The 22,794-nt window shown below is 45.8% G+C and overlaps 1 protein-coding gene across 3 annotated transcripts in view; it reads right to left on the reverse strand.

Moving 5' to 3' along the window:
- The window catches only part of ppfibp2b (PPFIA binding protein 2b), a 299,033-nt gene that overhangs the window by 97,478 nt on the left and 178,761 nt on the right, over positions 1 to 22,794 (reverse strand). For 2 of the 3 annotated variants that reach the window (XM_078220899.1, XM_078220900.1), the window contains one exon: positions 19,848 to 19,961. In XM_078220899.1, the coding sequence (XP_078077025.1) occupies positions 19,848 to 19,961 (114 nt within the window). Of the gene's footprint in view, positions 1 to 7,783; positions 7,892 to 19,847; positions 19,962 to 22,794 lie in introns of those variants that run through there. The other variant, XM_078220901.1, reaches the window with a different exon arrangement.

A 22,794-nucleotide genomic window follows, 5' to 3' on the forward strand; every position in this document is an offset into this window, starting at 1 on the left:
GGACAATTATTGGATGGGATATTAAGGAGGTCTTGTGGTGCAGTGGGTAGCACCCCTGCCTCTGAGCCAGAAGCTCTGGGTTCAAGTTCCAGCCCAGGACTTGATGGCCAAGTGCATTCATAATGTGGCCAACAGGTAGAGTGCCAACCTGTAAAATCCCACCAGCACATACCAAATGACATTCGGTAAGAGCAGAAGAAACTCCTAGTCAGCTATGCTTGATGCAGAGTGGCCCCCCTCAAGCTATAAGCCCCTGGCGACAGACTGGTGACCTGTTCTAGGTAAAACTAGCGATAGAATCAGATGAAAGCCTGTCTTGCCCAGCACTAGGTGCAGGAACAGAAACAATAACTCCTCTGCTCTTCTACAAAGAGTCTCTTGGGATTTTATGTCTACCCGAGAGGAGAGATGAAAGCTCAGTTTAACATCTCATCCAAAAGACTATCTCTGACAGTGCAGCACTCATTTAATACTGTATTCAGGTTTCACCTTGGATTTTGTGCTCAATCCTCTCGAGTATAGGACAGCTGGATAAATTCTTCTCCAAAAACGGTTGGCGGGATAGAATGATGAAAGAGGGAGGAGGATGGCCAAAGTCAGGGGGAGAAATTTGTATGAATTAGTGTGAAGATGTGAAAGGCGTTGAAACATACGCATGAAGCAGGATTCAAACTGTATTTGCAATAAGGCACAGTTCAAATTAGTTTATCTCCATGTTTCCAGCATCTGGCACTTATTATTTGGCAAGTTGGGGCAGCACAGTGGCTAGCAATGCTGCCTCACAGCGTCAGGGACCTGGATTCGATTCCTGGTTTAGGTCACTGTCTGTGTGGAGTCTGCACACTTTCCCCGTGTCTGCCTGGGTTTCCTCCGGGTGCTCCGGTTTCCTCCCACAGTCCGAAAGCTGGTTAGGGTGCATTGGCCATGCTAAATTCTTCCTCAGTGTACACGAACAGGCGGCGGAGTGTGGTGACTAGCAGATTTTCACAGTAACTTAATTGCAGCGTTAATGTTAGCTTACTTGTGATACTAATAAATAACCATAAACATAAGTGATAATGGTAAAGAACCTATTAGCCTGATAGGATCAAATACATCAATTGCAAAACACTCAAGAGCAGAAACATTAATTGCACCTTGTATGACAGTCTGTGCCACAGAAGGAGGGTAACAATAAAACACATGTGAGCTAAGTAATGTCTGCCTCAAATTCACTGAGTACCACTCTCGCCTCAAGAGTCTGAAGGTCGTGTGGGTTCAAGATCCATTCTGGAGATCAGAGCACAATATCTAGGCTGACAATTCCTTCGCAGCCATGCCATCAGCTGTCTAAATTCTTAAGCTCCAGAAGTTCCTCCTTATGTATTTCCAACTCTGTACCAAGTCCTTCCTCAAAACCTACCTCTGAACAGGTTTTGTTTTTACTTATTTTGTCCTGATATTCCTTGCAGGTGGGATTTTCTAGTCCCACAACCCGCCCTTGACAATTCATCATAGAATCATAGAAACCCTACAGTGCAGAAGGAGGCCATTCGGCCCATCGAGTCTGCACCGACCACAATCCCACCCAGGCCCTACCCCCACATATTTACCCGCTAATCCCTCTAACCTATGCATCTCAGGACTCTAAGGGGCAATTTTTAACCTGGCCAATCAACCTAACCCGCACATCTTTGGACTGTGGGAGGAAACCGGAGCACCCGGAGGAAACCCACGCAGACACAAGGAGAATGTGCAAACTCCACACAGACAGTGACCCGAGCCGGGAATCGAACCCGGGACCCTGGAGCTGTGAAGCAGCAGTGCTAACCACTGTGCTACCGTGCCGGTAAGAATTCCTGCGGTAAGCAGGTGGGGTCCAGAAAATCCTACCCAAAGTTAGAAATGTTGGAGTGGAAATATGAGAGGAGCATTACCAAGACGCACTTAAACATCCTTCAAATGTTAAAGAGACTACGTAAACGTCATTACTGATGAAGCGTAAAACCCTTCCTTGGAGTGCGTCCAAGGGTGAGTGAGGAGGGCTGGAAGAAGCTCTCCAGATGCTAAAGTTAAATAAACTTGAGCTTAATATAGAATACTAATGGATAACATCTGCTGGCTTTGTCTGGCGTCAGCATACTGCATTTCACCCACAATGACCACAAATCCAAGCTATGGACGTCCAATGGGATCCACGCTGGGCCTTTGGGTTACAACGCAACGAGAGATTGGAGTTGGGACAAGAAATTACAGGTCGTCAGAAAACTGCGTTGCTTCTTACTGGGTGCAGCAAAGGCAAAGCAAAGATTTGGTGGAGATGTTCAAAATCATAAAGAGAGAGAGTAAATAAGGAGAAACGGTTGCTAGCGAAAGAAGGGCTGGCAACCAAAGAATACAGGTTTGAGGTGCTTGGCAAAAGAACTAAAGGGGAAGATGAGAATGATGATGATTTTTTTTTGCGCACGATTTCTGAAAGAGTAGAGGGAGTACATTCAATAGTAACTTTCAAAAAAGGGATAAGATAAAAAACTGAAGGAGAAATGTTGGCAGGATTGTGAAGGAGAGAGCAGGGGACAGTGGGACTAATTGGATAGCTCTTCCGAAAGGGGCATCACAGGCACAATAGGGCAAAAGGCCTCCTCCTGTGCTGTATGAATCTATGCAAAAATAAATGGTGCATCTGAAAAGTCACGTTTCCGAGAGACCGTATGAATGCATCCTCTGGAAGGAAAGACGACGACTCACAGCTGTTTAGACGGGATCGAAATAGCGCTACGATGTTTGAGATTCTCCAGTTACAACCACTGAGCCCTCGGTTTGAACAGAATCCAACCAGATTAGAAGGATTGGCTTCAAATGGAGAATACATCAGTAAATCACTTAGGGATTCGAGTGCTTGAACAGTATCATGTGAAGCAGCATAAAACTCGGAAACTCAAAAGAAATGGGGAATACTTTGGCAACATTGTATGGATGAGATGTTAAACCAAGGCCCCACGTGTCCGTCCCCGGGGAGGTAAGAGATCCCATGACATCATCTGAAGAGCAGCAGGAGAGTTCCCCCTGATGTCCTTGACCAACATTTGTCCCTAAACGATCACAAACCCATTTAAATGCAAAATTCTCCTTTTTTTTTGCTTTCATATTAAAGACTGAACAACAACAACGACGACTTGCATTTACATGTGCTCGTCAAGTACAAATATGTTCCAAGGTACTTAACAAATATACATTTATATCAATGATATTGGAAGGATTGACCAAACGTTTGGTCAAAGATGTAGATTTTAAGATCCTGAAGGGAAAACAGAAAGGGTAACGAGGATTAAAGAGGAAATTCCAGTGTTTAGGGCCGGAATATTACAGCCATTTATGCCAGTGGGATTTTCCCATCCTGCTGCAGTGAACGGAGATTTGGCTGGGCGTCAAATTCCCCGACCTCGCCACGGCAAGAGCGTGGCGTGAAGGGCCGGTAAGATCTTACCTTTGGCTAAGACACGGCTGTCAATTGTGGAGTAAAACAAGTACAGAATGGGCTAAAAGGCCGGAATTGGCAAAGTGGAGAGATTACAGAGTATTGCAGGGCTGGAGGAGGTTACAGGGAGGGGAAAGGGAAAGGAATGCAGGGCTTTAAACACATTAAAAAAAAATATTTGAAGTACTGGGAAACGGGCAGCCAATGTGGTTTGGCAAGGAAAGGGCTGATGGATGAGTGAGCAGGTCTTAATTCCAGCAGCAGTAATTTCAACGGGCTTGTTTCGATCTTTACGGCGCTTGTAATGAGATTGTATTCTCAGATTGGATAATAGACTTATTTATTTTTGGTGGTAATTACAGAAGGGGATATGATTGCAAAAACCATATCATAGAATCCCTACAGTACAGAAGGAGGCCATTCAGCCCATCAAGTCTGTACTGACCACAATCCCACCCAGGCCCTATCCCTGTAAACACAGGTTTACCCTAATCCCCTTGGCACTAGAGTCAGTTTAGCATGGCCAATCAACCTAACCCGCACAGCTTTGTGTGTGGGAGGAAACCAGAGCACCCAGAGAACACCCACGCAGACACGGGGAGAATGTGCAAACTCCACACAGTGATCCAAGGCCAGAATTGAACCTGGGTCGCTTGCGCTGTGTGGCAGCAGTGCTAACTAATGTGCCACCGTATGGACAGAGGTATAAACCAGATCTTTCTGGTCTGTACGGCTCAGAAATGCAGTGTTAATCAGCTGTGCCAGTAGTGAAGATCTTGCTATTACCATTCGCAATATCGAAATACAAGGTATGAAACTGATGACCCATGATAGAAATGAAATTAATCGATTCAGTGTAAATACTGTCATTAACTCATCCTCTTCAAATTAGTCTGTAATCTCAGCCTCAAATTTTAAAAAGAAAACCTGGCAATTGATCTAGCTCACAGCAGTTGATCTAAACAGCACAATTGGTACTTCCAAAAAGAAACATTACAGCACTGCATTGATGGTCTAGGTCTTTACTAGATCCTTATATGCATCAGGAAGTAAAATAAAAACCACATGCATCAACTTTTGAAGAGCACATATCGATCTTTGCACAGAGCAGAGCTGTGTGGGAAGTCAGCTTAGCTCAGTTAACTGAACGCTAGTTCATGACGCCAAATGACGCCAACAGCACAGGCTCCGTACCAGCTGAGGTTATTCATGAAGGCCTCGTCTTCTCAACCTTGCCCCTCGCCTGAGGTGTGGTGATCCTCAGGTTAAATCACCACCAGTCAGCTCTCCCCCTCAAAGGGATCATGGAGACTTTACCTTTCCCTAGAGCTGTCTGTCTTTCCTTGTCCTACTGGGAACCCCCTGCACCGCACAACATCATCTTATGGCCACAAACATGCAACATCCTATCATTTCCCTCGGAACTAAAAGAACAACCCTTGCAGATGCTGTAAGTCAATGCTTGCACGCATCTCTGGCTGCCAGAAATGACACCACAAGTCCCAGGCAGAACGGAGATGATTGGGCAAATGCAGTCAATCATGCCCCAAGATCACACTGCTGCTAGTGATTAGGATTGATTGAATGCACATTATTATGTAGCAATCCTCCACACACTTCCATTTTGTTGGAGAATGGCTAGACTCTTTTGCAGCTCGGTCTGGGTTCGGTTTACGATAGTCGTAGAGACTCATTTTCACAGAATTGTTTTGGTGCAGGAGGCGGCCATTTGGCCCATCACGTCTGCACCGGCTCTCTGAATGAGGAGTTCATCTCGTGCCATTCCCCCGCCTTCTCCCGGTAACCCTGTAAGTTCTTCCTTTTTAGATAACAGTACAAGTCCTTTTTGAACCTACTTTTTCATAGAAACCCTACAGTGCAGAAGGAGGCTATTCGGCCCATCGAGTCTGCACCGAACACAATCCCACCCAGGCCCTACCCCTACCCCCACATATTTACCCACTAATCCCTCTAACCTACTCATCTCAGGACTTGAAGGGGCAATTTTTATCCTGGCCAATCAACCTAACCTGCACATCTTTGGACTGTGGGAGGAAACCGGAGCACCCGGAGGAAACCCACGCAGACACGAGGAGAATGTGCAAACTCCACAGAGACAGTGACCCAAGCTGGGAATCGAACCCAGGTCTCTGGAGCTGTGAAGCAGCAGTGCTAACCTCTGTGCTACCGTGCTGCCCCACTTCCACCACAGTCTTAGGCAATGCATTCCAAACCCTAACCACTCTCTACGTCAAAGCATTTCTCCTCACATCATTTTTGCATCTTTTACAAACCACTTTAAATCTATGCCCTCTCATTGCCAGCCCTTTCCAAGTGGGAACGATTTCTCCCCATCTACTCTGTCCAGACCCCTCATGAATTTGAATACATCTTTCAAATCGCCATTCATTCTTTTTTCTCCAAGAAAAACAGTTGCAACTTCTCCATTCTATCTTCTTAACTGTTAAGTTCCTCATCCCTTGAGCCATTTTCTTTAATCTTATCGGCACTCCCTCTAAAGACTTCACATCCTTTCGAAAATGCGACATCCAGAACTTTATGCAATACTCTAGCTGAGGCCAAAGAAGCATCTTGTATAAGTTTAGCACAACCTCCTTGCTCTTGTGCACCCTGCCTCAATTAATAAATCCCCCCAAAATATGATGGCTGGAACTCTACCACCTTGCCCGCCACGGAATCTGCACGGGCAAGAGTCTGACAACGGAAATCTCCATTAACCTTGGGTGGGAATTTTCAATCTCGCCCAAGCAAGGCCATAAAGTCCTTCCCAATGTGTTTTATTAACTGCTCTCTCAATCTGTCCGACCATTTTGATTTATATATATGCATTACCCCCCCCCCGCCCCCCAGGTCTCTCTGCTCTTGCACCCCCTTTAGAGTTGTACCCGTTATTTTATATTGGCTCCCCTTGTTTTTAGAGTCATAGAATCCTGACAGTGCAGAAAGAGGCCTTTTGGTCCATCGAGTCTGCACCAACAACAATCCCACCCAGGCCCTATCCCTATGTATTTACCGTGATAATCCCCCAACACTAAGGGGCAATTTAGCATGGCCAATCAACCCAACCTGCACAGCTTTGGAATGTGGGAGGAAACCGGAGCACCCGGAGGAAACCCACGCAGACACGGGGAAAACATGCAAACTCCACACAGACAGTGACCCAAGGCCGGAAATGAACCCGGGTCCCTGGCACTGTGAGGTAGGGTGCCACCTTTCATTTTTCCGATCAAAATGAATCACTTCACATTTCTCCGCATTGAATTTCATTCTCCATCTGTCAACCCATTGCACCAACTTGTCTACGTCCCTGTTCTGCACTACCCTCTTCACAGTTTACAATACTTCTGAGTTTTGTATCATCCACAATCTTTGAAATTGTGCCCTGTACATCAAGGCCAAGGCCAATAACAAATACCAGGAAAAGAAAAGGTCCCAATACTGATCCCTAGGGAACTCCAGCACAAGAAACACCCATTAGCCATTACTCTGCTTCCTGTCACTCAGCCCCATATCCATGAACTCACCAGTCTGTAGTGCGGCATCGTATCAAACCTCGTTTGAAAGTCCATGCAGGCCACAGCACTGCTCTCAACCCTCTCTGTTGTCTCTTCAAAAAACTCCAGCAAATTAATTTAAAATGTTTTTTTCCTTTAGGAATCCATGCTGGCTTTCTTACTCATCCCATCTTTCTCCATACAATTTTGTCCCGAATTATTGTTTCTATAAGTTTCCCCACCACCAAAGTCAAACTAACTGGCCCGCAGTTATTGAGCTTATCTTTATACCATCTTTTTGTAACATTTGCCATTCTCTAGTCCTTTGGGACCACCCCTGAGTCTATGGGAGAATAAAAATTATGATCAGTGCCTCTGCAATTTCCACTCTCACTTCCCTCAGTGTCCTTGGATGTATCTCATCCGGTGCCTTATGAACTTTAAATACAAAGAACCCTATCCAATACCACCTCTTCTGTTAAGTTTAAACCCATCCAGTGTCCAAATCTATTTAAATATGCAAACACTACAGAATTTTGGCATGCGCTCGATGGGCTGAATGGCCTCCTTCTATGCCTTAATGGTACCATGACTAAACCACACACTAAACAAATCTATTTAAAATAGACTGAGATCGTATTATAGACTGAGATCACCCCCCACCCCAAACATGCAAACTCCACACAGACAGCACCCAAGGCTGGAATTGAACCCGGGTCCCTGGTGCTGTGAGGCAGCAGTGCTGACGACTTTGATCAGCTACCATTTTTCCTCCCAAGAGTCTAATTATTTAGCCCAGATCCTGTCTTACCTCATTCAAGACGGCTTTGCTCCTGTTAATTTATCTCACTCTGGAGTGTTTTTTGTCCTTTCCAAGAGTCAGCTGAAAACATATGATGAAATGTTCACTGTAGCCTAAATGTTCTCCTATTGACACATGATCTACTTGGCCCACCTCATTTCCAAGAACCAGCAGTGCCTCCTCCTTCTTTGCATTGGAAACATATTACTGTAGAAACTACAAGCTCTGACAAAGAGTCATCCCGACTCGAAACATTGGCTCTATTTTCGCTCTACGAATGCTGTCAGATCTGCTGAGATTTTCCAGCATTTTCTGTTTTAAGTTTCAGATTCCAGCATCCGCACTAATTTGTTTTTTTATCTTAGTACTACGATCCCAGTCCATTTTAAATAGATTTGTTTAGTGTGTGGTTTAGTCATGGAGCCATTAAGGCATAGAAGGAGGCCATTCAGCCCATCAAGTGCATGCCAGAATTCTGCAGTGTTTGCATATTTAAATAGATTCTGGAGATTGCTTCTGTATTTCATTGTTCAATTCGATTATTTTTGATTTGATTTACTGTCACGTATTAGTATACTGTGAAAAGTATTTTTTTTTACGCACTATACAGACAAAGCATACCGTACATAGGGAAGGAGAGAGTGCAGAATGTAGTGTTACAGTCATAGCTAGGGTGTAGAGAAAGATCAACTTAATGCGAGGTAGGTCCATCCAAAAGTCTGATGGCAGCTGGGAAGAAGCTGTTTTTGGTTAGTACAAGATCTCAGATCTTTTCCCGAAGAAGGTGGGAGAGAGTATGACCTCGGCCCTTGATTATGCTGGCTGCTTTTCCGAGGCAGCGGGAAGTATAGACAGTGTCAGTGGATGGGAGGCTTGTTTGAGTGATGGACTGGGCTTCATTCATGACCCCTTTGTAGTTTCTTGGACAGAGCAGGAGCCACACCAAGCTGTGATATAACCAGAAAGAATGCTTTCTATGGCGCATCTGTAGAAGTTGGTGAGAGTTGTCACGGACATGCCAAATTTCCTTAGTCACCCGAGAAAGTAGAGGCGTTGGTGGGCTTTCTTAAATGCAGCATATTTGGGGAGTTGGATGGAATCTTTTTGTTGTATAATGAACCATTTGCCAGGTGCCCTGCCTTAAGCCTGCCCCACTTTGCCTCCAACACGTGGAGATCACAGCAGTGTTAAGAGATGCGCCTCACATTTATCGCTCCATTCAGAATCTTAATGGTATTGTCCTCCTCCCTGCTTGGGACTAGTATCAGGCTGGAGAAAAGCCAGAAGACAGTTTCTCCTAAAATGACTCTTTGAGCCACCATAGCAGCCGCTGGTGAGGCCAGCAGATTAAAGTGGAAATTCAAAACAAGCGGAAATAACCTTAAAATTGTTCAGGGGGCTTCCAATGGCCTACTCCTGCCCCCAAGCACTACGTCCCTACAAAGGCTAGTGGAAATCTGGAATTCTCTCACCCAAAAAGTTGATGGCGCTCGAGGTCAATTGGAAATGGTAGATTTTGTTTGACTGATGGGTATCCAGGGACACAGAGTCAAAATGGGGAATTCCAGTTGAGGTAGAGATCAGCCATGATCTAACTGAAGGGCACAGCAGCTTCACGGGGCTGAATGACCACTTCTGGTTCCTATATCCCTGAATATGCTGTTAGTGAAGGGGCGGCTGTGGCACAGTGGTCTTGTCACTGGACTATTAACCCAGAGGCCGAGGGCTATAATCTGGGGACCCAGGTTCGAATCCAACCGTGGCAGATGGTGAAATTTGAATTCAATAAAAAAAAACAAAATTGGGAATTCAAAGTCCAACAATGACTGTCGACTGTTGTAAAATCCCATTTGGTTCACTAATGTCATTTAGGGAAGGAATTCTGCCGTCCTTCCCAGGTCCAGCCTACAGTTAGATCCGCACCAAGTGTTTGACTCCTAAATGGCCTCTGAAATAGCCTAGCAAGACACTCAGTTCAAGGGCAATTGGGGATGGGCAATAAATGCTGGTCAAGCCAGCGACACCCACATCCCATGGATAAAAAAGGGCAATTTTGCTGCAAAATGCATTGATATAAATACAAGATGCACATGTACAAATCCCATTAAAAACACAAGAACGAAACATTGAACATAAGTAGGAGAAGGCTCCATAGACCCCCGAGAATTCCAAAGATTCAGAACCCTCAGTGAAAATAAATCATAAATGGCCGATCCCTGGCCCTTAGATATAGCTTACACATTTATATAGAAATGTTACAGTTACAATAACAGAAAAATCCAGGCAAGTGTAAACTAGTCAGATCAGATCTTATTTCTTGATCCCACTGTTTTGCTGATCTCTTGAAATATCAAAACCAAGAGTTTATGTAATGCCTGTCCGTCACATTAAGGACGGTTCTCCTGGTAATTTTCAAAGGGTAGAAAAAAAACCTGGTTATTTGAAAAGAACATTTTTGTGTCAGTCTGTTAACACATCTCCCATGTTAATAAGCCAACGAGTCTGATCACGTACAATAAAGAGGTTTCCCCTGCCAAACAGAGCTCAACAGAGCTAATTTCTTTCCCAAAACTATCTGACAACAGAGAATCAGAGGTGGCCATGTGGCTCATTGTTCGTGTGCCAACTCTTCCAAAGAGATATCCAATTAGTCCGACTCCCCCTTCTGTTTTTTCCCCATAGCCCTGCACAGCATCATCTTTTCAAGTATTTATCTAATCCCCATTTAAAAGTTATGCTTCCAACGTCCTTTCAGGCAGTGCATTCCAGATCAGAACAACTTGCTGCATTATAAAGAGAAAAAAAAGTTCTCATCTCTCTTTTGCCAATTACCTAAATATATGCCCTCTCCTTAATGACTCTCCTGCCTGGTGAAACCTGTGCCTTGGTATTGGGACAGAACTCTAGATGCATGCACAAGCTGGGCTTTCATTTCACAAAGAACAAAGAAAATTAAAGCACAGGAATAGGCCCTTCGGCCCTCCAAGCCTGCACTGACCATGCTGCCCGACTGAATTAAATGGGTAAATATTTTAGGTTCTATGATTGTTTTAGGTATTCTTCTGGCTGGCTTTCTACTTTGCACCCTCCAATAAACTTGAGTTCCTCCAAGCTCCTGCTGCTTTATATCCTAACTCGTTCCAAACCCCATTCACCCGGCAGCGCTTGTGCTCACGGGCCTAAACTGGCTCCCAGTCTGGCAACGCCTCGATTTTAAAATTCCCATTCTGGTTTTCATGGTGGGCTACGGTGCTGTAGACGTTAAACCATCGGTTATCGGATCAACTGCCCAGCGCACTGCCCCGTCATATTTCCATTTCTATCGCCTCGATTTTAAAATTTCAATCTTCAATTCGGATTTCAAATCTGCACCCCCCTACCCCACAACTCTCCCTCCACCCTGGCCTCATCCCTCCCATCTGTATAATCTTCTCCAGCCCCTCAACCCTCAGATTTCTGCAACTCCTTCCAATCCTGGCCTTCCGCACATCCTGATTTTAATCACTTCTCCATGGAGTGGGGCCGAACCTTCAGCTTCCTGGCTGGAGCTGGGAATTCCCTCATTTTAAACCCCTCCACTCCTTTATTGCTCTTCCCTCCTCCAAGGTAGGCCCTTAAAGCATATCTCTGATCAAGCTGTCGGTGTCATCCGTTCTAATTTCTACTCCTGTGGCTTGATGTTAAATTTTGTTCGTTAATCATTCCTGTGACATGCCTGGAGTCATTAAACACAGGGTGACTTGGCGGCACGGTGACACAATGGTTAGCACTGTTGCCTCACAGCACCAGGGACCTGGGTTTAATTCCGGCCATGGGTGGCTGGCTGTGCGGAGTCTGCACGTTCTCCTCATGTCTGCGTGGGTTTCCTCCAGGTGCTCCAGTTTCCTCCCACACTCCAAAGATGTGCGGGTTAGGTTGATTGGTCATGCTCCTTAGTGTCAGGGGGATTAGCGGGGATAGGGCTTGGGTGGGATTATTGCCGGTGCAGGCTTGATGGGCCGAACAGCCTCCTTCTGTATGGATTCTATGATGATTCTAAAGGTGCTGTATGAGTGCAACTTGTTTGATGAGCGCAGAGAGAAGCATAACACCGACAAACTCTGAAATACTTACAGTAATCAGGGTCCCCATGGTGTTGCACCCTCTATTGGGCCAAACACAAGCAATTGGGACTAGCTTAGGGTTTAAAAAAGGGGGGACATGGCCAAGTTGGGCTGAAGAGCCTGTTTCCATGCTGTAAACCTCTATGACTCTATCTATGCACTGCACACTCGTTTTGGCCCTGAACTGGAGTTGCACTCAGCATAGAGTAAGTGCACAAGATTTCAATCATCTGATCCAGACCTGATGTCTGAGCCACTATTACATCCAAGCACAGTTGAAGCACAGTGATGTATAAGCGACAATAGAACTGTGCTCTTCCTTGGACACTTTTATGAGCTGTGATTCAGTGGCTGGCACTTTTGTCTCCAAGTCAAAATGTTCTGGGCTCGAGTACCACTCCAGAAGCTTCAGCAAAATAACATCTCTCAGCGCAGTACGGAGAGTGTACTACATTGCTGGGGTACCGCTAGACCAAAGCCCTATCTTTCTTCTGTCAGGTGAACATCAAAAAAGTGGTCACAATTCTAAGAACAGCGTCCTGACCAATGCTTATCCCTAAATCAACTTCAGTAAAATAGAGCAATACGACAATGGCCAGATGATATTTGTGGGATCTTGCTGTGCACAAATTGGTGGCCACTTTTCCTACATTGCAACAGTGACTACGCTTCAAAACTAGTTGTTGAACTGAAAAGCAATTAATCCATTCGAGCCTCCATGTTAAACATGCTCATTACAGTGCTTCCTTTAATAAGTCATGTGAAACTGTTCAGTACTGGCAACCTCACAATAGCCTCATCCTATTACAACTTCTGACAGAATTCATTCTAACCCTTTCATGTATTACTGCTGATTACATAGAAATATAGAAAATAGGAGTAAATGGGCCTGCTCTGCCATTCATTTTGATTATGGCTGATCATCAAATTAAATATCCTGACCCCGTCACCCCATCCCATATCCCTTGATCCCTTCAGCCTCAAGAGCTATTGCTAATTTCTTATTTTACCACAAGTCAGGCATGACTCAAGAGGCCGGGATTTTCTGGTCCTGCCCGCGGTGAGAATCATTGCAGGTGGGATGGAAGATTTGACGGACCGGCCAAGGGTCCATTGGGTGGCATGGTGGCACAGTGGTTAGCACTGCTGCCTCAGAGCGCCAGGGACCCGGGTTTAATTCCCGGCTTGGTTCACTGTCTGTGTGGAGTTTGCATGTTCTCCCCATGTCTGCGTGGGTTTCCTCCGGGTGCTCCGGTTTCCTCCTACAGTCCGAAAGACGTGCTGGATAGGTTAATTGCCCCTTAGTTTCAGGGGGATTAGTGGGGTTAAGACCTCGGTGGGATTGTGGTCGGTGCAGTCTCGATGGGCCAAATGGCCTCCTCCTGCAGTGTAAGAATTTTATGATTTTGAGCAGGAATCAAAATCCCGGTCACTGATCCTAAACTTGTCTCTGAGTCAATAGTTTGTTGCCAGAGACTTGAGCGCACTGCCTAGAATGACAAATGAGGGTAGTACTGATGGAGTGCTACACTGTCTGGTGAGGTGTCAAACCGAGGCTCGCTCTGCCCTCTAGGGTGGATATAGAAGATCCCATGGTCACCAGCTTTCTGATCGGGAGGGGAGATTTCTCTGGTGCACTGGCCAATATTTATCACTCCACCAACATCATTAAAAACTAACCTATTGGGCAATTATCTCATAGCTTTTTTAAAAAATTCATTCATGGGACATGGGCATCGCTGGCTGGCCAGCAATTATTGTCCATCCCTCGTTGGACTTGAATGGAGTGGTTTGCTGGGCCATTTCACAGGCAGTTGAGAGTCAACCACATTGCTGTGGCTCTGGAGTCACATGTAGGCCAGACCAGATAAGGACCGCAGATTTCCTTCCCGAAAGGGCATTAGTGAACCAGACAGGTTTTTCTGACAATCGACAATGGTTTTCATGGTCATCAGCAGATTCTTAATTCCAGATTTTTAAAAATTGAATTCAAATTCCACCATCTGCCGTGGCAGGATTCGAACCCGGGTCCCCAGAACATTAGCTGAGTTTCTGAATTAATAGTCTAGCAATAATACCTCTAGGCCTTTGCCCCATTTGTGGGAGCTTGCTGTGCACTAATTGGCTGCTTCCTTTCCGACAACGGCGAGGTCTTTTCGAAAGTGCTTCAATGGTTATAAAGCGCTTCTGGAAACTCCCGAGGTGCTGAAAGGCACTGTAGCGGTCCCAAAGAAGCCCTTTCTTCCACTGCGAGAAGGGACAATGCACTAGACTAGCACGGCACTAAAGGAAATCTGAAAATGAAACATGCCAAACTGGAAATGTTTACTGACACAAAGCTGCCCCCATGGGAACAACAAGCACAAGTGGCCTTTTACTTACTTTCTCTGTACACAGCAGGCTCAGAACAGGAAGAATGTCGCAAGTTTAGAAGCTTTGGATCTGTGCTGATTTCTGTTCCGTGAGAGCAGATCAGTGCAAAGGGACTTCTAATCCCAGCAAATACCAGGAGTAGCTAAAACTGGCTTTCTTACCACTGAGGCACAGCTTTGAACTAAGTAGCTGGGTTATATTTAAACTGTCAAGGACACAGTACGGCCATGGGGATAATTTAATACACCACTGTATTAACTTGGATGTGAAGTGGCTTCAGAGGCTTTTCCACGGCGGTTTAATTCGGGAATCCAACTGCTAACCCAAGCAGGAAGGAACCAAACTCCCTACTGGCCTAAGTTTCTCCCAGATCATCAATCCTCTGAGGTCTCCGCACTCCTCCAATTCGCATCCTTCACTCCACCATTGCTGGCTGAGCCTTTGGCTGCCTGCGTCCTTAGCACTGGAATTCCCTCTCTAAACCTCTCCACCTCACCAGCACTTTCCTTTCTAAGTCTCTACCTGGAACTTAACTATTTCACCTGTCCTAATATATGGCTCAATATCAATTTTGTTTTGACAACACTCCTGCGAATTGCATCAGAGCGATATTGAGTTAAAGGCACGATGTAAATGCAGATTTTTGTTCACAGTCATGGCACAGAAGGAGGCCATTCGGCCCACCAGGTGTGTACCAGCTCTCCAAACGAGCATGTGATTCTGTGCCACTCCCCTGCCTTTTCCCCATACCCTTGCACATTATTTCTATAGAAATAATCATCTAATGCCCTCCTGAATGCCTCGATTAAACCGGTCTCCACCACGTTTCCAGGCAGTGTGTTCCAGACCCGAAAAAGCAAGGAGAACATCTGGCTGTGCTTGGTGACTGTCACAGAAAGCCACTGAGCAAGGGAGACTGGAAGCCATCCCTTCTCTCCGAAACAAAAAACAGAAAGTATTGGAAAATCTCAGCAGGTCTGACAGCATCTATGACCCTGGATGACCCTTCATCAGAGTTTTTCCAGCATTTTCCATTTCAGATTCCAGCATCTGCAGTATTTTGCTTTCACCTTTCTTGCAAAAGATATTGACGACTCTTGAGAGGCCAATCCCACGGTGCTAAATAGCCCATTAATACTTGGTTAATATGTCAAAGTTTATAATCTTGACATTCTAATACTGGGTGCATTGCAGCGGAGATCACCCAATTGGACTTGCATTGGGAATCATTCTACGAGCTATGGTGAGTGGGAAGCATGACCAACTTTCCTGCCCCTCATTCTCAGTCTGGTTGTTACTGTGAGGAGTGCAATGAGCAGTTAATGGCCTAGTAGTGAGTGGCACAGCTTCCCGTTCCTTCCACCCTCTCCGTGCCCTGGGTGTTGATTAGAAGCTAGGTACAGCTGAGGCCGCAATGCAGTAAAGCAGACCAGGCCTGAGCTCAGGAACTTGGTGTTGAGTCAGATGTTATACAGCTCTCCCAAGCCGAGGGAAAGGAAGCAACGACTAAATATCTTCCACAGTACACGTCACATCAAAGGCAGCACGGTGGCACAGTGCTGAGCACTGCTGCCTCACAGCGCCAGGGGCCTGGGTTCGATTCCCAGCTTGGGTCACTGTCTGTGTGGAGTCTGCACGTTCTCCGGTTTCCTCCCACAGTCCAAAGATGTGCTGGTTAGGTGCATTGGCTGTGCTAAATTCTCCCTCAGTGTACCCGAAGAGGCACCAGAGTGTAGCTTCTAGGGGATTTTCACAGTAACTGCATTGCAGTGTTAATGCAAGCCTATTTGTGACACTAATAAATAAACTTTACTTTAGATACAGCACTAAAATCATATAATAGAATCCCTACAGTGCAGAAGGAGGCCATTCAGCCCATCAAGTCTGGAAACAGGACGTTCTGCACAACCAGACTCTGTGAGCCCACTCCCATTCTACTTCACCTTATCCCATCAACATTTACTTCCATTCCTTCCTCTCTCACATTCTGATCGAGCTTCCCGTTAAATGTATCTAGGTTATTAACGTCATCCTGTCTTATATTTTTTCACATTCTGTAAAAAAAAAAAAATCCAACTGCTGAATATATTGCGTTCAGGTCCTCACAACATCATGTTAAAAATCAACAAACACTTTATCCAGGCTTTTCAGCAAGTCTGAACAATTCCTTTTTACGGTTTGCTAAGTTTTTTTTGGGTGGGGAAGGGAGAGGAAGAGTCAGCGTGGTTCAGGTGTCTCGCTTCGGAATCGGAGTTAGAAAGCTATGGGTTCAAACCCCACTCTCCAGGTCTGAGCTAGCCCGAGAGCCCCCAGTGCAGCGTCGCCCTATTGAAGCTGCCGTCATTCGGATGATAAGTTAAACCGAGGCCCCACTCTGCCGGTCAAAGATAAATACACGGATCTATTCCTGCGATGACTCAATTGGTAGCCCACCTTGACTTTCGTTCCAAAGTTTGTGGTTTCAGGTTGGGTTCCAGAGACCCAAGCACAAAGTTCTGGCCAACATTCCCAAGTGCAGTACTGAGGGAGTGCTGCACTGTCGGAGGTGCCCGTTTTTCAGACGAGACATGCATCTGAGGCTCCCTCCGCCCTCTCAGGTGGGCACAAAAGATTCCATGACACTACGTTTGAAGAAGAGCAGACGAGCTATTCCTGGCAACCCAGTGAGTATTCACCCCTCAATCAACATCACAAAAAACACGTCGGGGGGGGGAATTTGATCATTCCGCCCGCCATGGGAATTGTAGTGGGTGGGTGGGGGAGGGGAGAACGGGACCAGCTGTTGACCTCGGGTGGGTTTTCCGGTTTTGGGGGGTCGGGAAATCCCACCCACCATCTGGCACATTATCACAATGCAGTTTGTGCAAACGTGCTGCCTTGGTTCAGACCGTATAACAGTGCTGGCAATTCAAAAGTGCTTCATTGGCTGCAGAGAGCTCTGGTGTGTCCTGCGACCCATGGAAGATGGTCGCAGGACACAGAAATGCAAGCCCTTATTTTCACAGGGATCGGGAATTCTTCCCAGTGTGCGAACCAAAATTCAATCCTCAACCAAGACCGGCTGTTTGTGCAATCTTGCCTTGCGAAGATCATAGAAACCCTACAGTGCAGAAGGAGGCCATTCAGCCCATCGAGTCTGCACCGACAACAATCCCACCCAGGCCCTATCCCCATAACCCCACATATTTACCCTGCTAATCCCTCAAACCTACGCATCCTGGGATACCAAGGGGCAATTTAGCATGGCCAATGCACCTAACCCGCACACTTTTGGATTGTGGGAGAAAACCGGAGCATCCGGAGGAAACCCACGCAGACACAGGGAGAACGTGCAAACTCCACACAGATAGTGACACAAGCCAGGAATCGAACCCGGGCCCCTGGCGCTGTGAGGCAGCAGTGCTCACCACTGTGCAGCTCACCACTGTGCCACCAGATTGGCTGCCACGTTTTGTACATTACAAACTCATAATAATTTAACGTTTATTTTTACATTTCAGGATCTCCAGAAAATGTAAATGATGTCCTATATATTCAAGATTGCTCTCAGCACATATTAAACCTACACCGTGTAAAAATAGGCTTGTATCTGAAGAATCATGTTTAAACCACAATGTTCTCTTTCATCTCCTGCTCCTCCCAGTGTAGTTTAATTTCCAACTTCTCTCTATAAAAGCATTTCCCCCAAATCAGAGAAATGGCATGTTTGTGGTGAACTAAAATCTCTTCAATTTTCTTATGTGTTTAAAAAAAGGAAAATATTCGAGCTGTTCACATAGCTAGTGGAGTAAATTTAGCAACATTCCTTTGTGAAGAAAACAACTTCCGCTTAATCTTTTTTTAAAACTTTAAAAGGACCAAATCTTCAGAAAGATTTATTACCTCCCAGCACACAGAGCTGTACTTTCTCTCTCTCTCTAACACACACACAGGCACACACACACACAGGCACACACACACACACACAGGCACACACACACACACACAGGCACACACACACACACAGGCACAGACACAGACACACACACACACAGACACACAGACACACAGACACACACACACAGACACACACACACAGACACACACACACAGACACACACACACAGACACACACACACAGACACACACACACAGACACACACCTCCATTTAAATCAGCACTTTCTGAAGGCAATGCAGGCAAACGCAAAAGAAAAACACGCCCATCCCACCAAATGACCTCAATCCCAAGAACATGACTGCTAAATTTGGGCTTCCTCCTCCTAAGTTCTGTTCACAGAGGAGGAGGACTTAAGGAGGAGGCCCGGCAAACCCTCAGGCCTGTGCTGTCATTCAATTAGATTATGACCAAAGGGTGGCACGGTGGCACCGTGGTTAGCACTGCTGCCTCACAGCGCCAGGGACCCGGGTTCAATTCCAGTCATGGACGACTAGATTTTTGTCGGGTATTAATAATTATGGAACCACGGTAAGTAAATGGAGTTGAGACACAGATAGGAGAATTGCAGAATCCCAACAGTGCAGGAGGAGGCCATCCAGCCCATCAAGCCGGCACCGACAACAATCCCACTTTATCCCCATAACCCCATTGATTTACACTGCTAATCCACCTGATATTACCACCTGCAGTCTGCACAATCTCCCCGTGTCTGCGTGGGTTTCCTCCGGGTGCTCCAATTTCCTCCCACACTCCAAAGATATGCAGGTTAGGTTGATTGACATGCTAAATTGCCCCTTAGTATCAGGGGGATTAGCAGTGTAAATCCATGGGGTTACAGGAATTGTTGTTGGTGCAGGCTCGATGGGCCTCCTTCTGCACTGCACAATTCTTCTATTCTACCTGTGTCTCAACTCCATTTACTTAACTTGGTCCCATAATCGTTAATACCCAACAAAAATCTGGTGCCCTCAAGTTTTGAAATTTTCAATTGATCCCCACTTTATAGGCGAGAGCCCCCGGCGTCCTCTACATTTCCTTGAAGAAGTGTCTCCCGACATCACCCCTGAGCGACCCTCCTCTGATTTTAAGTTAATGCTCCCTTGGTCTGCACTCCTTCCACGAGAAGAAATAAGGGTAGATTGCACCTTCTCCCCGTGTCTGCGTGGGTTTCCTCCGGGTGCTCGGTTTCCTCCCACAGTCCGAAAGACGTGCTGGTTAGGTGCATTGGCCATGCTCAATTCTCCCTCAGTGTAGCCGACCAGGTGCCGGAGTGTGGCAACAGGGGATTTTCACAGTAACTTCATTGCAGTGTTCATGTAAGCCTACTTGTGACACTAATAAATGAACTTAAACTTAGAAACAAAAACTATCAACCTCATTAACCAATCAAACAAACACCTCAATTTGATCAACTACTTTTAATCTTTCACATGCGAGGGAGCACATGCTAAGTCCCTACCAATGCTTTGCAAATTGAATGCAAATTACCTCGTCATTCAAATTAAGCCATGGAAATAAAAGGGCACCGGGAGGCATTTTGTGCTTTGAAAACACATTTGAAGCAGCTTTGAATTAAAAGAGTAAATTGTCCTGCTAGGGGTGCAAGCACAGTTCCACTAACTGCGCACCGACTTGACCCTATCGCAAGAGTCACTTGCCTGCTGCAGCATCTCTTCAGTTGAGCTGAGTTTCAGCTGATGTTCTTCCAGACAAGCCTCCAGGTCTCTGATCTTCTCTCCTTGGGCCTCCACCTGATCTGTTAGGACGCTCACCTATCATCAGGAGGAAGGATAAATTGGCACTAAATACAAATAAAAAGTAAGGAGCTCAACATAAACCTCTGCTAACTGAGAAATAAACTGCTTCAACAACATGTTAAAGAACGCGCAGAGAGCAGAGATGTCATTAGGTTTTCCAGCCTGTAACTAACTTTACGGCAGTTCCAATTTGAGTTTATGAGTAATAATTTTGAATGTCTGTCTGACTCAAAAGTAGATGAGGAAGTGGAGTGACTCGAGTCCCAATTGGACCTTGCTACTAACGCCCAGTTCACTTGTAAAGATCTGTGCCTACCACGGAGTTCTTTCGTAACCCAGAACAGGAATGTGGAACCTGGGGAAGTGCTGAGGTTTGCACCCAATTCGCTGATAAGATTTGCATTGGGTCCAACTCAGAGCCAAACAAGCCACAACTTGAAACAGGAATGCACATTAACAGCAAACAACAAATATTAGCACCTCAAACTGCTGGCACTGTCCCAGCTGCACATCGTCCAGCAGTGTGAAAGGTTATACCACAATCTTTTCTTTTTAAATATCTACCGCCCCCCCCGCTCCCGGTTAAGTTGCATTATTGGGGCATTCAGATGAAGGGAGGGTTCAAGGGTGACTGGTAATTGGGCGACGGACACACAATTAATTGAGTCCCCATTTTTTTCATCTGCCCTTGTTTCATCGCGTCCTTACAGCAGATTATAAATCCTCATGTTTATATTTAAAATGGCAATGTAAAAGCCACACTGTAGCACCTCTACAGGGTGGAGGGTGTATTTACAACACACAGAACCATCTGCCACCTAGAATCCCAACACTGTAGAAAGAGGCCATTCGGCCCATCGAGCCTACACCACCAAGGCCCTATTCCCGCAACCCCATGTATTTACCCTACTAATTCTCCCTGACATTAAAGGGGCAGCTTAACATGGCCAATCAACCTAACCCGCACATCTTTGGACTGTGGGAGGAAACCGGAGCACCCGGAGGAAACCCACACAGACACGAGGGGAACATGCAAACTCCACACAGACAGTTACCCGAGGCCGGAATTGAACCCGGCGCTGTGAGGCAGCAGTGCTAACCACTGGGCCAACATGCCAACCTCTCATAGAATCATACAGCTTAGATAGAAGACCAGTGGTTCCACTGTGCCTGTGCCAGTTATTAATTAGACCCAATTATCCTGTTCTTTCCCCTAGCACACTTGTCCTCACTTCACGTATTTACCCAATTCTCTTTCGAAAATTACGATCAAATCTGTTTCCACTCTGCTTTCAGGCAGCACATTACATTATAAATGTGGATTTGAGAAGGGTGTCTGGGCTGATGCAAGGTATTTATTACAAGAAATATTAAACTTGGGGTCACTACCTGCGTTTTCCAAAAAGGAGAACTTCCGACATTTACTAGAACAAAGAAAATTACAGCACAGGAACAGGCCTTTCGGTCCTCCAAGCCTGCACCGACCATGCTGCCCGACTGAACTAAAATCCCGCACCCTTCCAGGGACCATATCCCTCTATTCCCATTGTTGGCTTTTGAACTGGGCTTGACAGATCTCAGTGTATCTGTAAGCTCAGGCCTCCATTTACCTGCCATCAGATTCCGGCATTTTTTGCCTGTCAAGCTTGTTATTGGCTTGAGGCAGGCCTTCTGCCCCCATCGGAGAGGAAATCTCACCTACAAGAGCTGCCAGCTAAACAAATGGTTGACAGCACAGAAATATGCGGGTTAGGTTGATTGGCCATGCTAAATTGCCCCTTAGCGTCAGGGGGATTAGCTAGGTAAATACGTTGGGTTATGGGGATAGGGCCTGGGTGGGATTATTGTTGGTGTAGGCTCGATTGGCTGAATGGCCTCCTTCTGCACTATAGGAATTCCATGATTCTATGAATACCTGCCCCATGGTGGCCATTTCTGGGAATGCAGGCAATCTTGAAGAGGAGATTCCAGTGGAGCCCAGACTGTTAAGCCAGGGGTTTCATGTGGCCAAGCTGGTAGGCCCCGACAGCAGGGGTTGTGGGAGAAGAGAAGCAGTTGGGCATCCTCTGATGGACACAAGTTCCCAAATAGGAGGCACTTGCTATTATGATAATCAGGTCGATTGGTGAGGCTGAAACCAAGTTGCAGAGCTTTTCATTATCAAGAGAGTTTATTGGCTTGTTCTGACTCGGTTCTCCTCCCACATACCTGATGTCCTTACTATCCCCTATTGATATGCTTCTTTTAACAAACCAATAATCAAAACTAAACACGAGGTGATGCTGGTGTTGGACTGGGTTGGACAAGGTGAGAGGTCATGTGACACCAGGTTATAGTCCAACAGGTTTATTTGATTTATCTGATGAAGGAGCAGCACTCCGAAAGCTCGTGATTCCAAATAAACCTGTTGGACTTTAACCTGGTGTTGTGAGACTTCTTACTGTGCCCTCTACCCCAGTCCAACGCGGGCATCAACACATCAGGTTTGTTTGAAATCACAAGCTTTCGGAGCGCTGCTCCTTCGTCAGGTGAAGTGAAAATTAAACAGCCACTCTGCAACTAAATCAAAAACTTTTAAAGGAAACTTATTAAACTAAATTAAAAAAGGTGTTCCTGGAGAATTCCCTGTTTAAATGCACTCAAAGCCAATTAATACCCAGCACCTCTTAACTGTAACAACGTAATTGACATTAACAAACCATAACAATGTAATTAACATGATGACAAGATTCATTGCCCTCCCATAAGTCCGGTCCAGACACAAAGTCACTAGCAGACATGATGTGGACTTCCTCTTCATAGGAAAAACCCCCAGCAAATGGAAGGCCCTTAATCATCCACTTGAAGG

The sequence above is a fragment of the Mustelus asterias genome, chromosome 9 (genome assembly GCF_964213995.1).
Source record: "Mustelus asterias chromosome 9, sMusAst1.hap1.1, whole genome shotgun sequence".
NCBI classification, from domain to species: Eukaryota; Metazoa; Chordata; class Chondrichthyes; order Carcharhiniformes; family Triakidae; genus Mustelus; species Mustelus asterias.